This window comes from Hypanus sabinus, chromosome 27 (genome assembly GCF_030144855.1).
Source record: "Hypanus sabinus isolate sHypSab1 chromosome 27, sHypSab1.hap1, whole genome shotgun sequence".
NCBI lineage: Eukaryota > Metazoa > Chordata > Chondrichthyes > Myliobatiformes > Dasyatidae > Hypanus > Hypanus sabinus.
Genome location: NC_082732.1, coordinates 22,937,757 through 22,955,332, shown reverse-complemented (window position 1 = coordinate 22,955,332; position 17,576 = coordinate 22,937,757). Strand labels below are relative to the sequence as shown.

The following is a 17,576-nucleotide window of genomic DNA, read 5'->3' as shown; positions in this document are numbered from 1 at the left end:
GATGTTCCTAAGAACAGGGCAAATGGGACGGCAAGCGGGGAAGCATTGTTAAGCAACGAGAGTATCAGAGCAGATCGGGGACTGAGGTCTGCAGAGTTAAGGTAAAAAGGGGTGTTTAGGTCTGGGGCAGACCAGCCAGTAAGACTGAATGGCCTGAGGGGCTGAACAGCCTGACCCTGATACAACTTCCTTGTATAAGGCGTGCAAAGTCCGTAAGGTAGGACTTATGATATCTGAATAGCGACTGGGGTGGCAACAGCAAAAGGGGCAAGTGGGGAGGGGAAGGAATTTTTAAAGCGAAGCCTCAAGAAACTGCAATTATTGGAATCTGGAGCAATGTGCTGGAGGAACTCAATGGGTCGAGCAGCGTCAGTGGGAGGGAAAGAAATACCAGAGTTTTGAGTTGTAGCACTGCATCGTGTGGTCTGCAGAGCCTTGTAGGCTAGTAGATTTCTGACCGATGAAGAAGGTTATTTATTTATTTGTTTGTTTGTTTGTTTATTTATTGGGATACGGTGCAGAATAGGCCCTTCCACCCCTTCGAACCCTGCTGCCCAGCAACCACCACCCCCCCACCCCCCCGGTCATGGGACAAATTACAATGACCAACTAACCTTGAGACTTTTTTGAGGGTGTAACAAGGATGTTAGACGAGGGTAAGCCAGTGGATGTAGTGTACCTAGATTTTCAGAAGGCATTCGATAAGGTGCCACATAGGAGACTGGTGAGTAAAATCAGAGCTCATGGCATTGGGGGCAGGATTTCAACATGGATAGAAAACTGGTTGGCAGATAGAAAGCAAAGGGTCGCAGTGAATGGGTGTTTCTCGGACTGGCTGGAGGTGACTAGTGGGGTACCACAGGGCTCTGTATTGGGACCACAGCTCTTTACGATTTATGTCAACGATTTAGATGAGGGCATTGATAACTATATCAGCAAGTTTGCTAACGATACTAAACTGGGTGGCAGTGTGACATGCGAAGAGGACGTTAGGAGATTACAGGGAGACTTGGATAGGTTGGGTGAGTGGGCAGATACTTGGCAGATGTCATTCAATGTGAATAAATGTGAAGTTATCCACTTTGGAAGCAGGAACAAGAGGGCAGAGTATTGTCTGAACGGTGTAGAGTTAGGTAAGGGAGAAATGCAAAGAGACCTAGGAGTCCTAGTTCACCAGTCAATGAAGGTGAATGAGCAAGTGCAACAGGCAGTGAAGAGGGCAAATGGAATGTTGGCCTTTGTTACAAGGGGAATTGAGTACAAGAGCAAGGATGTCCTTTTGCATTTGTACAGGGCCCTGGTGAGACCACACCTGGAATATTGTGTACAGTTTTGGTCTCCAGGTTTAAGGAAGGACATTCTGGCAATTGAGGAAGTGCAGTGTAGATTCACTAGGTTGATTCCTGGGATGGCAGGGCTGTCTTACGCAGAGAGATTGGAGAGATTGGGCTTGTACACACTGGAATTGAGGAGATTGAGAGGGGATCTGATTGAAACGTTTAAGATAATTAAAGGATTTGATAGGATTGAGGCAGGAAATATGTTCCAGATGTTGGGAGAGTCCAGTACCAGAGGGCATGGATTGAGAATAAGAGGTCAGTTATTTAAAACAGAGTTGAGGAAGAGCTTCTTCTCCCAGAGAGTTGTGGAGGTGTGGAATGCACTGCCTCGGAAGATGGTGGAGGCCAATTCTCTGGATGCTTTCAAGAAGGAGCTAGATAGATATCTGATGGATAGGGGAATCAAGGGATATGGGGACAAGGCAGGGACTGGGTATTGATAGTGAATGATCAGCCATGATCTCAGAATGGCGGTGCAGACTCAAGGGGCCGAATGGTCTACTTCTGCACCTATTGTCTATTGTCTATTGTCTATTGACTTAGGTATGTCCTTGAGACGTGGGTGGAAACTGAGGCACCCAGAGGAAACACATGCAGTCACGGGGAGAACGTACAAACTCCTTAGGGACAGCCTTCTGGAAAATAAACCAGGCCAACTTCAGCCAGTATTGGGTGAGAATGTCGGGAAAACAGCAGTCAAAATATCACAAGGTTTAGAATTTCAAGGAAATGACCGACTGGGTAATGGGTATCTTCAGTGGGATGGGGACAGTTCCAGCCCAGGGTATAGGAAATAACGATTGATAGACAAAACTGTAATTGGACAGTTGGAGACCTTAACACTGGAGATGCTTCAGATACAGTCTAGGAACATCCCCTGGAGGGAGCTCACTGAAAGGTTAGTTACTTCTCTGATTATTGACTCTGCTTGCTACCAATAGATGTTAACCCTATAGTTTCCCACTTTCTGTCTTCCTCCCTTTTTGAAAAAAGAAGTCACATTAGCTGTTTTCAAATTTTCTAGTCCCCTCCCAGAATTTATTGTGTTTTGAAAAATTCCAAACAATGGGGTTACTCCCTCCGCAGCCACAGAGAACAGCACAAAATGGGATCAGCCACGACCTAACGGAGCGGCAGAGAAGGACTAACTGTCCCACTTCCACTCCTTAGCTCTTACGTTCCTTTATCAGAATCCTTTATTATCGCCAGGTACGAGGACACATCAAATTCCCTGTCTGTGTCCTGACACTTGGCGATAATAAAGGGTTCTGATTCCTGTGTCAGACTAGTGTAAGTTCCCATTGTTCCTGAGGGTGGCAGTGTTGTGTAACAGGTGATCCAATGCTCTCAGAAGGCCCACTTGCCTCTCACTGATGCCCTGGAGTCAGGGAGTCACCTTAATCCTGAATCCACACAGAGGCCTGTAGAGATCGCAGCCATCCCACACAAGGGTCTGGTCAATTCTTCAGCTCCTGTTTCACTGACGGAAAGAACCTGATTACTCTGACGTTTCAATATTCCGTGTAAGATTCAGGATTCAAGATCACTTAATGTCATTTCCAGTAGACAGGTAGAAAGCGGAACAAAATAATTGTTACTCCGCATCCAAAGCTACACAAAAAAATGCACAATAGGATAAAGAACACAATAAATATAAATACATAAGATAGCTTAAGTACATAAACACCAGAAATTCTGCAGAAGCTGGAAATCCAGAACATCGCACACAAAATGCTGGAGGAACTCAGCAGGCCAGGCAGCATCTATGGAGATGAATAAGCAGTCAATATTTTGGGCCGAGACCCTTCTTCAGGACTGGAATAGAATGGAGAAGAGACCAGAATGAAGAGGTGGTGGGGGGGGGGAGAGAAAGGGGATGGCCACAAGGTGATAAGGTGAAGCCAGGTGGGTGGGAAAGGAGAGTGGACCACAGGAGAAAGGGAAGGAGGAGGGGACCCAGGGGTAGGTGGTAGGCAGATGAGAAGATGTAAGAGGCCAGAATGCGGTTTAGAAGAATGAGCTCTCTCCAATGTCAGTATATCCTTTCTAAAATAAGGAGCCCAAAATTGCACACAATACTCCAAGTATGGTCTCATGAGTGCCTTATAGAGCCTCAACATCACATCAGGCTAACAGGTCTATAGTTTCTTTTCTGCTGTCTCCCACCTACCTTAAATAGTAGAGTAACATTTGCAATTTTCCAGTCATCCGGTACAATGCCAGAATCTATCGATTCTTGAAAGATCATCGTTAACGCCTCCACAATCTCTCCAGCTACTTCTTTCAGAACCCAAGGGTGCCTTCCTTCAGCTCCAGATTTACCCACCCTCAGACCATTTCCTACGTGCTGATGCCTCCTACATTGTTCCCCACCCCACTCCACTTTCCATTCTCAATAATGGATGGACTCTTGACCGTGTTCCTTCCCCAGAGAATCTTAGCGCTGATGACACCTAGCTTCAGTGCACCCTTCAGCAGGTACACCAGCAGCCTGGACTGAGCCAGTCCACACATTGCCTTAGGGACGTCTCGCTGTGCCGGAAGACCGACAGGTTTTGGACAAACCGAAGGGCCACAAGGATGGAGAACTCATGTCTGTCCAAGCAAACTGGCGCAGCCTGTCTCCTCATCTCACAGTGACTCTTTCACCTCTCAGTCAACAGGGCTGTGTCTTCTAATCTTCTAATTTCACTCCAGAAGCCCAGAACACAGTCAGCTCTCTGAGAGTCTCACACAGGCCAAAAATGTTTTTACGAGGCGTGATTGATAAGTTTGTGGCCTTAGGTAGAAGGGGATGTTATACAGCTCTCGTTACATGCACATGCAGTTCAACTCTGAGTGATTATGGAGAAAGTTTGAAGTTAATAACTTTTGTGGTATTTCTGTTTCAGATAATTGAAAATTGCAAGTAAGCAGTGTCTGAGAAAATGGACAACATCGGCCTTCGTGCAGTCATCCGCTACCTCGGTCTCAAGGGCTTATCACCCAAGGAGGTGGTGGCAACACTAGGGGACGATGAAAAATAAATGTGCTAGGTTTTACAAAATTGACTCCGTCTACCTTAGGCCTCGAACTTATCAATCACCCCACGTATTAAGACGAGACATTAAATTGAGACATTGGCTGCAAAGTATCCATGGGACCATTCCAAAAAATCCAAATGAGATCCAGTGAAGGTGCCCTAGAATTATTTGTTTATCTGCTTATCTGTTTTCTTACATCAGTTTTAGGATCTAGGCATAATGGAAAGGCTGGTATTGCCCATCCATTCAAGTGCCCCGAATCAGACCAACTTTTAGAACTAACCCAGTTCTTCTGGTGAGTTCCAGGGTCTAGACCCAGGGTTCATGAGGATCCTTCCAACTGTAGAGCACCTAGGAGGAGGACCCAGATGTGGTGCTTTTCCAATTCACCTGCTCCCCCTCTCCGTGAGGTAGAGGATTGTTTATTTATTTGAGATAAATTTGTACTGAGGAGCATAAATTATTCTCTTTCTCCCTGAAGTTAGACTGATTAGTCTAAAGCAGGTTCATAGCCTATTTCACTCCTAAAAGATGCTTGAATTGATGTATCTTACGATAAAGAATTCCTGATCTCTCAGTCTGCCTGGTCATGATCTTTGTACTTTGTTTGTCTACCAGCACTGCACTTTCTCTGTAATCACAACACTACAACGACATCCAAAGTCTATGTTAGCACCCCAGGGGTACGTATCTCATCAAAAGGTTAGGCAGATGGGCAGAGGGGGTGGGGCGGCACTGTTGGTAAAAAACTGAAATCGGATCGTTGGAAAGAGTCGACTTGATTAGAATATGTAGAATACTTGTGAGTAGAGATAAGAAACTACAAGGGTAAAAAAGACACTGAAGGAAATTATATACAGGCCTCCGAACAGTAGCCAGGATGCAGGCTACAAATTACAATGGGGGATAGGAAAGGCTTGTCAAAAGGGCAACGTTAACAACAGTCATGGGGGATTTTAATTTGCATGTAGATTGGGAAAATCAGGTTGGTGATGGATTCCAAGAGAAAGCCTATGAGATCCAGGAGAGGCTTATGAGAATGATCCCAGAAATGAAAGGGTTAACAAATGTGGCGCATTTGATGACTCTGGGCTTGTACGCACTGGAGTTTAGAAGAAAGAAGGAGGATCTCATTGAAGCCTAACAAATATTGAAAGACCTGCATCGAGTGGACGTGAAGGGAATGCTCCTTCAGGAGCAGCTAAGACCAAAGTGCACAATCTCGGAATTGGGATCTCAGAGGGGCGTCCATTTAGAACAGAGTTGAGGAGGAATTTGTTCCATCAGAGGGTAGTGAATCTGTGGAATTCATTGCCACAGATGGCCATAGAGGCCACGTCATTGGGTATATTTTAAGCAGAAGTTGATAGGTTCTAAATTAGTGAGGGCATCAAAAGTGACAGAGAGAAGACAAGAGAACGGGGTTGAGAGAGAAACTAAACCAATCATGATCAAATGGCGATTCAGATTTGATGGGCTGAATGGCCTAATTCTATCCCTATTTCTTATGGTTTGTACTTTTATACCACAGTGACGGACTTATGGCTAGTCAGCATGCAAATGAAGCTTTCACTTTTTCTTGGTACATGTGACAATAATAAACCAATTACCATTTACTAATCCAGGCACAAAATATTTTTCTCCCAAGGAGCTACGTAAATGCACTCTCTTCTCCCTAGATCTCAGGGTCAGTCATTGTGAAGGAGACTGCATCAGCACCCTCTAAGATTAGTCCTTTCTCTTTAGTTTCCAGCTCAATAACATTTCAAATCCTTTAAAAAAAAGCAAGAAGCAGATTTGATGGGTAGCAAGTGCTGCAAAATTTATAAAAGGTTTTCTTCCAAAACAGAAAATGTAAGAAATGCAGCTTTGATTTATTACGTCTTTGCTGTGGCCACCTGTGCAATACTCACATTGTATGGTTTATTTATCCATGGGGCTCGGCAAGGGATAGAGGAAGGCTTTCTTCATTGGGAGCGCGCTCATTTTGTAAAAGATGGTGTTGAGTTGCAAAGCCAAAGCCATCTCTCTTCATGGCAGAATTCCAGGTGGTGATGAGAGGGCATACGGGAGTGAGGTATATCAGCTAGTTGAGTGGTGTCACAGTAACAACCTTGCACTAGCCATCAGTAAAACCAAAGAACTGATTGTGGGCTTCAGAGAGGGTAAGATGGGGGGTGGGGGGGACACATAGAGGGATCAGAAGTGGAAAGAGTGAGCAATTTCAGGTTCTTAGGTGTCAGTATCTCTGAAGATCTATCCTGGGCCCATCATATCAATGCAGCTACAAATAAGGTATGACTGTGGCTATATCTCATTCGGAGTTTGAGGAGATTTGGTACGTCACCAAAGACATTCACAAATTTCTACAGATGTCCAGTGGAGAGCAATCTAACTGGCTGCATCAGCGTCTATTATGGGGCGGGGGAGTGTGTGTGGAGGGGTAATGCACAGGATTGAAGTAAGCTGGAGAGAATTGTGAACTTAGCCAGCTCCATCACGGGCATGGGCCTCCGTAGCATCCAGGACATCTTCAAGGAGCGATGCCTCAAAAAGCAGCATCCACCATCATTAAAGACCCCCAGCACCCAGGGCATGCCCTTTTCTCATTGCTACCATCTGGCAGGAGGTACAGAAGCCTGAAGGCACAAACTCAGTGATACAGGAACAGCTTCTTCCCCTCTGCCATCTGATTTATGAATGGAACCCATGTACACTACCTCACTACTTTCTTATTTTTTATTTTTGCACTACTTATAACTATTATGTACATATACATACACACACACACATATATATACCCACTGTAATTCACAGTTTTTTCTCTATTTATATGTATTGCATTGACCTGTTGCCGCGAAAACAACAAATTTCATAACGTGTGCTAATGATATTAAACCTGATTCTGCTGCTGACTGTTGACCGTTATATATTTGAATTCGAGATTGAGCCAGAGCAAACGATGTAGTGGAAGGCCATCATTCCCTCTGCTCCGATGTGCCAGTGCTTACTAGCTTCAGGCACCACGCCTGGTTAGTTTAATGTGCATCAATTTAATAAGTTGAGATAATAATCCATAATTAGTCGATTCAAGAACAACAATAGTTGGTGATGTAAAGGCTTAGCAGGGCAAATAACAGGCCGTGTGGTGTCATGGTTCCACTGATCACAAGGTCAGGCTGAATTTTATATCCTGTTAGCATCAGCCCGACTGTCACACAAAGACACCTGTTGAAAATTGTTTGTTTCACAACGTGCTGGATTTTTAGATCAGCGCGGCGATCGGTGAAACTGGGAATTAGATCAATTAGTGCTGGTGATGAATGGGTTAACAGCTAGGTACAGTGTGATTGCCAGCTCGGTGGCTCTGTCCCTGTGTGTTTGTGTCTGTGTGTTTTCCTGGTCTCAGAACAGCTCAGAAGTGCAGACTGGGGGCTCTGAGATTGAAATCGCTGACGTCAGTACCAGTTGCCTCTGCAAGCAGTGTGTTCAGATACTCTCAGAGAGACTGTAATCACAAAAAAAGATATGGTGCAGCCTCACAAAGATAGCAGAAAATAGTCTTTGCTTCTCCCAACGCTGCTCGTGATGGGTTGCTGCATCTCCAGAGGTGAGTCTACCTTCTGAAAAATAACCGCTTCTTCCCCGAATCAGACCGAGCCCTTTGCGTCTGGCTAACTCCATCTCCTTTAGCCGTGGTGTTAAATAGCAATCTGGAATTGCAAGGAGACTGTATAGCGAATTAAATCAGCCTGGTTTGTTGTTGCTATGGTTACACGCACCAATGGAACAGGACCTTGCTGCTAGTATCAGGCGGGAGAGTGCTACACTGAGCACAAAATCAATGGTGCCCAATATTATATTCAGTACAGGTTTGGTGGAACATTCTAGAATTGTAGAGCCTGCAATTTCTGTGCTTGCCTTGATAGTTCTGTGGAAATTTAATTGCTTCTCTTTGTGGTTGGAGCTGGGCGCATTGCAGCGGGTGTGATAGTCACTCCTGAAAACTGAATCAAACGGCAAGTCAGACTCTAGACTGTGATCACCCTCACCTTGTGAGCCAAGCGTTGGGTGCCCACGGCTGAGTGCGTGCCCAGACTGCGCTAGAGGGCTGATAAAGGTCAGCTACATTTGTGTAGAACTGAGCGGGCCTGTGACCCTGAAGGAATTCGAAGGACCAGTTGTGTTTATGTAACAACCTTGGATCTGTAGATGACCGATCATGACCGTTTTGAATGGCCGGCCGAAGAGGTAGACATAGGAATACCTGTTCAGCTTTGGCACGGACTTGCACAAGGTATCTGTTAAAGTCCTTCATTATAGAGTTTATTATGCACTTAAGGCTGAAGTTCACATTTCTAAGCTGATTCAGAAGCCGCCGGAGCAGGAGGAGAAAGAGAGTAAACATAACAAGCAGATTAGAAGATTGGCAGAAGGTGGCAACTGGGGACCGGCAATGTTCCATAGTTGTGCCACAGTTGTGTTATATGAGTTAGACAATGGGAAGGAAAGCTATACACCCGTTTGCTGATGGGGGCACAGTATGCACTTTAGGTGAAAATTAACTGATCAAGAGTTGCCCATGGATTGTGTAAATGCACAAAGATGTGGCAGATGAATGATGAATTGAAGACAACAGAATGCGATGCCTTCTAGTCGGAGAAAAGATAAGGATGCGTAGATCCCCATCCAGGCACTGTGGAAGTGGTCAGAAAGTAACCAAAAAGACCGATGCCAGGCTGGACTTGGTACGTGGGACATAAAGATAACAGAGGTGTTGCTTCAGCTAAACTAAGTCCTGGCTAGCACAGACAGCAACATTCCTCACCATATTTTACTGGGATATATCCAAATTACTCCAGGACTCCGAATAGCAAGGATTATACTTCTGGGAATTTAGAAGTTAAAGGGATGATTTGCTTGAGCTTTCTTATTAAGAGCAGAAATGAGGGCAGAGAGAAAAATGATTTCAGTTGTTTAGGGAACCAAGGACTGGGAGAGGTTGAGTAACAATTAGAGCTGAGCCTTCCTGTGAGGTTAAGATAAACCTACCAGCTGAACGTGGTAGAAATTTGGAGCCATCTGATAAGAGGTCTGTTTATAACTGTAACTATAACTGATAAGGGGTCAATTATTAATTTTAATGCTGGGTTTGCTAGATTTTGGTAACCAAGGCATTAAGGGATGTGGGAAAAAAAGGAATTAGCTCATAGATTAGCCATGATAAAGTTCAATGAATTAAATAGCTGTTCCTCTTCCTGAGACGCCTTTATTTATTGATTCCAGTATTTATTTCCCAGCCTCGGTAGAGTGAATGCACACAATCTTTTCTCCAGCATTGGGAAATCGGAAACTAGAGGGCATAAAAGTTTAAGATGAGAGGGGAGAAAGTTAATATATACCTCAGGGGCAATATTTTCAAGCGGAGTGTCATCAGGAAATGGAATGAGCTACCAGAGGATGTGGTTGAGGTAGGTTCATTAGCCTAATTTAAAAGACTCTTGAACAGGCATAAGGACTGGAAGGGTTTAGAGGGATATGGACCAAATGCGGTCATATGTGACAAACTTAAAAGGGTACATTGCTGGCCATGGCCTGCTTCTGTGCTGAATTACTCCATGACTTCTCGAAAGTAAACTGAGATTTCTACACGCCATAGTATGACCTGAGGTTTTCTTCACTGTGTTACTGTCCACCCACATGACAATTAGGGTTAGGGTGGTGTCATTAGGTTACTGGTCTAGTAATTCAAAGATTAAAACGTTGAATATGCAATTACAGATTTGCCATAAAAGCCCATCTACACTCAGTGACCACTGTATTAGGTATCTCCTGTAAGTAATAAAGTGGCCTCTGAGCGTATGTTCGTGTTCTTCTGCTGCCATGGCCCATCCCACTTCGAGGTTTAACGTGTTCAGAGATGCTCTTCTGCCCACCACTGCTGTAACACGTTGTTTGAGATACCGTTGCCTTCCTGTCAGCTTGAACCAGTCCGGCTATTCCCCTCTCACCTCTCTCACTAACAGGGTGTTTTCACCCACAAAACTGTCGCTCACTGGATGCATTTTTGTTTTCCACACCATTCTCCGCAAACTAGGGATGGTTGTGCATTGAAAGTCCCTGGAGATCAGCAGTTTCTGAGATACTCAAACAGTCCACGGCCAAAGCCACCTAGATCACATCTCTTCCCCATTCTGATATTTGGCCTGAACAACAACTGAACCTCTTGACCATGCTTCAGTGCATTGAGTTGCCACATGACTGGCTGATTAGATATTTGCAATAACGAGTAGGTGTACAGGTGTACCTAATAAAGTGGCCACTGAGCATATTTCATTTGTGTTCTTGAGTAAAGGAAATCTGGTACCCTTGTCTAGTCTGTACGTGACTCCACACCTAATATGCTTGGAACTTAGGTGCCCTCTGAAAGACGATGGTAAGTTACTTGCTCCAAAGTAGAAAGGACTTTGACCCACTGGATGTGATGGTGATGCTCACTTACTGTAACTGAGTGAGCAGCAGGACGAAAATAAAAGAGCCAAGTTACAGCTCTGGAAAGTGATCAACACGTGCAAACGGGGGGAAGTGAGCCAGCTGAGTGGAATGACGGAGGGAGGGAGAGGGGAGGGGGCAATGATTGAGGAGAGGGACGGGGACTGTGGGTGAAAGAGAGGAAGGAGGAGTGGGAAAGGGGTTGGGAGAATGAGTGAAGGAAGGATGATTGACAACAGTAGGTCTAGGAGGCTTAAGGAGATGAGCCTGGACATTGGCAGTAATGCACATCAGACAATAGGGCATTAACACCTGATACATGCTGTGCCCGATACTCAACTGCAATACTTATATTTTTATATATTTTTGCACCATAGATAGAAGATATTTTGTCCATCAAGTGCACACCAGCTCTCAGAATAACCTCTCAAAAAACCAGAAGAACTCTGTGGGTCAGGCAGCATCTGTGGTGGGGAATGGGTAGTTGACATTCTGGGTTGAGGGCCTTCATCTGGACTGTTTGAGTGCAGGTGACACCCTCCATGGGTCTCAACCCAAAATGTTGACTGTCCACGTCCCTCCACACATCATAAACACAATATATTTTGCAGTTGCTGGAAATCCAGAGTAACACACACAAGATGCTAGAGGAACTTAACAGGTCAGGCAACATCTATGGAGTGGAATAAAGAGTCGATGTTTTGGGCAAATGAAGGGTCACTTTGGTCCTCTCCATAGATACTGCCTGACCTGCTGAGTTCCTCCACCTTTTTTATATGTTGGTCCAAGTCCAGGCATCTGCAGTCTCTTGTCCCTCCTCAAGGCAATCTTCTTACTCCCATTGACCCACTTATTTGCTTGTAACCAATTCTTTTTCTCATGTTCAGCAACTCTCCTGCCTCCCAGTGACACGAGGGACAATTTACAGAAGCCAGTTAACAACCAGCATGTTTTTTTTGGGGGCGTTGTGGGAAGGAATTGGAGCTTCTGTGGGAAACCCTTGGGCCCGAAGAACGAGCAGGGTTTCCGGCTGTGCTGGGTTGGCCACATCGGCCTAACAAGAAATCTGAATCAGTTGATGATTTTAAACAAATTAACGAGCAAGGAATACACTTGCTGATTAGGTAAGGGAGATAAACAAAATGAAGAATTAATCATGTCAAAACAATTAGAAGGGAAGAGGCTGATGAAGCCAGAACGTAACATTCTGCTTCTGTAAATGAGCGAAATAGCAGGTGTGAGCTTTTATCCTGGCATTCTCCAGTTAGCTACACAACTCCATTTATGTGTCAACCTCTCCTTAGGTCAACAGAAAGTGGGCGAGGGAGGGGAATGAATGAGCAATGAATGAATTTCGATTCATGCACGGCACTACGAACATCTTCCAGAAACCAGTTGCTTGATCGGGAGGAGGGAGTTATCTTGCCCTTCTTGACAGCCAGGCCTGGATGAGCTATTGGGTAAACATTTGGACAATTGTAGAGAGCCCAAAAGTCCGTTTTTGTTCCACCCTACTGATGATGATACATCGAATGTCTTGCTTGGAGTATAATCTGGACTTGGGAGTGGACCGCCACAGATTCTTTGTCCCCAGCAGGAAGTTTGTTTTTCAGGAATCGTGAATCAGTGTAGGCTTTCTGAATAGCGTGGAGGAGCAGGACATCACTATTAGCCCATCTTAACAGTACATCCTTTCATTTCTTGATCAGTGCATACATATCTAGCCTGGTTATGGAGGAGGATTAACCAGACAGGGTTCTGTATACTCTCCCTAGGAAAAGAACAGAACCGGGTCTAAATAGGTCTTCAGCTACTGAATGACCATCACAGAGTGGACGGGATTAAAGGTTCCAGGTTGACAATGACAGTACACTAAATCATCTTCCTTTCCACGGGTGGAACATAACTAATAATAAAATTCTTGCACTCCATTACACAAAGAACAAATTCATTAAAATTAATTGAAGCATCCGATACACAGTCATATTTTTTTACCATGATAAAATGCACCCAGCTCTTCCCTTAACTCCTTCTACAACACAAGCAGTCACTTAACCTTTCTTGTTCAGGCAGTGACAGTCCCGAATGATGGTTTCCTTTCCTTTTGGTCAAGGACTGGAGAAGGTTAAAGTCTCAGGGTTGTGACTTTTTTCTTCAAAACAATGATTTCTGTAGCAAAAGCAGCAACTAAAGACATTGGAATGGACTCACAGATCTATAGAGAAAGCTGCAAATTCACAGAGAGGATTTGCTCTGCATTACGTAAAGACCGACCCTTTACTTCTCAAAATCAGTCTTTAAATTACCTAAGCCAGCTGCTTTTTTTTCCTATTTGGCAGAATCCTAGACCTATTATATTAATACATCTCCAAAGGAGGCCATTTACAAGGGTCATCAACTCTCCTCTGATCTAAAGAGAACAACTCTAGCTCCTTTAGTCTGTCCATATTACTGACACCTCTCAACCCAGACTTATCCTAACAAGCCTCTCAGAAACCTTCATATCCTTCTTGAAGTCTGATGTGTTGAGTTGGACACAATGCTCCAGTTACTTGAATGAAGCAGAACTTCAATCCACCACCCTTGATTTGTTGTCCCTCCCTCTAAAGGGAATGATATTTCAATCACTTTATTAACTTCCTGACATCCTCAAAGATTTATCCAACTATATACCTCTCAGTGCCTCTGTTCCTGCTTTTTGCCCTTAATTGGTCTTGCCACTCCTTCACTGCCATTTACCAGTTAAATATTTTTGTTTCATTGAATTTATGTTCAGTGTGTTGTCTGAACCCACGTACCAGCGATGTTGCGCTAAACAGGTTTTTCCTAGTGTCTGTCCCTTAGTGTACTTGTGCATGCGACAATAGACTCGACTGGGCTTGAATTTTGCAGGTGATGTCCAATCATATTCCCCCCAAACAGACATGAGTCAACAACGTTAGGTGGATTAGAGTCACTCATAGACTAGACTGGATAAGGATGGCAGATGTGGGCGCAGCGCAGCGGCACGATTGCTAGAGTTGACGCTTCACAGCTTCAGAAACCCAGGCTCAGTCCTGACCTCCAGGATTGGGTTTGCTAAGCTTGTGTGTTTTCCATGACCTCTTTCCTACGGATGCTCCAGTTTCCTCCCGCACCCTAAAGACGAACAGGTTGACCGGCTACGGCAGATTGTCCCTCAAGTGTAAGTGATCGCTAAAACCTAGGGAGAGTTCAAATTCAGGTTCCGATTTATTTATTATCACTGTGAAATGCATCATTAGTGTTAACAACCGAAGGACGTGCTGGGGGCAAGTGTTGCCACATATTCCGGCACCCACAGCGTACAGCAGAATGATGCAAAAAGCAGGACAACAGTCAAACAAGCCCCTTTCATCAAATGGGATTAGTGCAAAATGAGTATTTAATGGACAGTGTGGATTTTGTGGGTCAAGGGCTCTGTTTTTGGTGCTGTATGTCTGTGAATGATTCCTCAACTTTAAAGGCATGTGGAACCCCCTCCAACCGGGGAATTGGCAGTGTCTCGACTGGTTGTCACGAAATGGGACAGTGAGGAGACAGGCAGCAACAATTATTTGCCACTTTTACCAAACAAGCAAACGTTTTTCTCTTTCTTCTATTATTTCCCACCTATCTAATGTAAACGTTGGCCCACTTATCTTCATTAATGTATAATGGCTGGTGGTGCTGAAAGAGTGGAAAAGAGATTATGGCAAATCAGGGGTGGCCTACACTCTGTCTAAAAGTCTGCAGATTCTGAATGGATGGAAGGAAGAAAATAATTTGGATTTCCATGGAGACAAATCATAGGCACAAGAGATTGTGCAAATGCATTAAATCCAGAGTAAAACACACAAAGTTTTGGGTGTGTTACTCTGGATTTCTGTGGGTATTTGAGTCTCTGGGAATGAATGAATGGGAGCTGGAGACATAGTGACGTACAATGGAGTTTAGACAGAAACTGAGAGGATTGGGATTGGTACGGGAAACAAATGGAGACTGGAGAGTTGCTGTTTATCAAACCAACTTTAGATCAGGGGTTCCCAACCTGGGATCCGCAGCCCCCTTGCTTAAAGGTGCTGATCCATGGCATAAAAAGGATGAGAATCCCTGCTTTAGAGGTACAATTCCTTATTTAGCACAGCTTCCACTTCCCTCAGTGTGATTAATCATTTCATCTCTTTAGAAATTCTCACAGCTGTTTATGATAATCCCTCAAGTGCTGGTGATGCCCCTCAGAATGCAAATAAAGCTGTGGCTCAGGAGAAGAAAAAACACCCTCCGACTGCTGAAGACCAAGATGTCTGCAAGGTAATGATCTGCGAGCCAACTCTGCATGGGCATGAGGCACTAAATACTGAAGAACGGAAACTAACCCAACCCTCCATCTGCTTATAAAGCATCTTTCCTCTCAATCTGTCTAAACCCCAGCTCCAAATCTCCCTGGTCAATATCACAATCCGGGTATTGGACCAGAGTCCATTTTTGTCCTGTTCAGTCTCTCCGCAGTTTTCATCACTTCAGCCATCCATCGCCCTCCGCTGCCTCTCCACCGCGATCCTCCATCTTGCATGCTCTCATTCCGCCTTCTGTCCCAGAAGACCTGCTCCCTTCAGTCCCAGAAGACCTGCTCCCTTCTGTCCCAGAAGACCTGCTCCCTTTTGTCCCAGAAGACCTGCTCCCTTCCCCCTGGAGGCTTCGAGCGACGCCAAGAGAGCACCTCTTTCTTGTCAGGTTCCCTGCTCCAGCACCACTCCTGATTCCACAACGGGTGACCTTCCACCTGACCGGTGTCACCTTGAGAATGAGTTTGAACTTCCTGAGGGCAGTAGTGTCACAGTGAAATGGGGACAAACCTGGACCAGTGGAAAGCAGGCATGGATCGTGCCGGTACTGATTGATTTGGAATGCGCACCGTGTGACTGTAACATCCCATCGATGCTAAGTGCGCTGTCAGCTCAGCCAGAATTTCATACGGGTGACTCAATCTTGGTGGCTCCTGGTGCCTGCACTACTTAAGAAGCCAAAGTTAAGCTGCTAGGTAGTCACGGTGACCATATGGGCAAGTAGGGCTCGCCGAATCAAGATCGCCTCAGCTCTGGGATCTTGTTGTCCTGGAGGTGCTGAGGGAGGAGGTGGCAAGCTGGAGAGAGGTTCTCCCTCTCACCTGAGGAGAGTTCGGAAGTTGCCCAGATACAGAGCACAAAGGCCAGTGGCGGGGTGATAGCACAGGAGGGGAACACATGGAGTCAGGTGGCAAGTAGCCCGGATGCAGTTTGGCTTAAAACTCGGTCATTAAGGTTAGTAAATACGCTGTCAAATGCCTCACCCGTATAAAATCAAGGCATGCTCAAAGAGAGAAGTGAGTGGGACCCAGACTTGTGAGTTGTGGGTTCACTTAAACTGCTGCCTTTGTAAGAAAGTTGACATGTGCCAAGCCCTCTGGGAATGGAGGCGTCTCTTCTGTCACAGAAGAAAACAAGCTTCCCAGGTGTTGACAGCTTCATCCTGGACGGAGTCCGATGGGTAAGAGTTTGATGATAATTGACATGGACCGAGCAGACCTCGCACGTCTTTGTTGTGAGGGAGCCCATGGTATATTTAGGTGAGGACCTCTTCAGAGGGACTTCACACATTGCTCTTCTGTGATGTAGTTGCAGGAAGACCCTCCGCCGGTAGCAGATCAGTTCTCTGCTCATCCATCAGTCAAGTTTCAGCCCACGAAGCAGGCCGCTGCGCCACGCAGACGCATCTGGTGTATTACAGAGGACGTGAAGTCAACGCACGCTGCTTGGGATCCTTGTGGAGTGCACTAACAGGCGACGTTTGCTGGCATCAGCCACTGAGAAAATGATCTGTAGAAATTAAACAGCAGTTAATCCACAGCCATTGATCCCGACAAGTAGGGTTTAGCAGTGAGTTCAATAGGTTTTTTTTACCGTTAATAAACCATACTCAGTGGCACAAGTCTTAAATATACTGCATTTGCAATACTAAAATTGAATGTGTAAATGGTGTTTTTAAATCAAGGTTATGTGAAGATACTTTATTATCTATCCTGTTTAGCACCAGCCTTCAGAGTGCTTATTCCTCACGGGGCTCTTGATCCCAGTCTTAACATACGTAACTTTGTCCCACCCTGGACTTGACTCCAGAAAGGGTATTTACTCAGAGTGCACACTGCTTTGCTGGCAACCTGGCGCGGAGTTGGGCAGGGCTGAGGTGAGGGACATAACTGCTCGCTGCTGCGATACAGGCCACACTTTCTCCGGTGTCTGGCGCAGTAGGTGCGGCCTATCACTGGGGGCCGGTGGCCCCCTTCTCCGATTGTTGACATACTTGAATTGAGAATCAGAAGCAGGTTTAATATCAGCGGAATAATGTGTGAAATTTGTTATTTTTGCTGCAGCGGTACCAGACAATAAATAATAATAAAGAAAACATGAATTGCAGTAATATATATAATAGTTAAATAAGTCGGGCAAAAAAATTAGTGAGATAGGGTTCATGGTTTCAATGCCCTTTCAGAAATCGGATGGCAGAGGGGAAGAAGCTGATCCTGAATAGTTGTGTGTGTGCCTTCGGGCCCCTGTAACTTCCTCAGGACAGCAGCAACAAGAAGAGGGCACGTCTTAGGTGATGGGGGTCCTTAATGATGGTGCTTGCTGCTCTTTGAGGCATCGCTCCTCGAAGATGTCCTGGATGCTACCGAGGCTAGTGC

General features: G+C 45.2%; 1 protein-coding gene across 1 annotated transcript in view; it reads left to right on the top strand.

The window, feature by feature from the left end:
• The first annotated feature begins 7,768 nt into the window (after nt 1–7,768).
• The window catches only part of fam131c (family with sequence similarity 131 member C), a 41,839-nt gene continuing 32,031 nt past the window's right edge, over nt 7,769–17,576 (top strand). The window contains exons 1-2 of the mRNA XM_059951942.1: nt 7,769–7,973; nt 15,042–15,166. Of these exons, the coding sequence (XP_059807925.1) occupies nt 7,952–7,973; nt 15,042–15,166 (147 nt within the window). The 5' untranslated portion in view covers nt 7,769–7,951. The remainder of the gene's footprint in view (nt 7,974–15,041; nt 15,167–17,576) is intronic.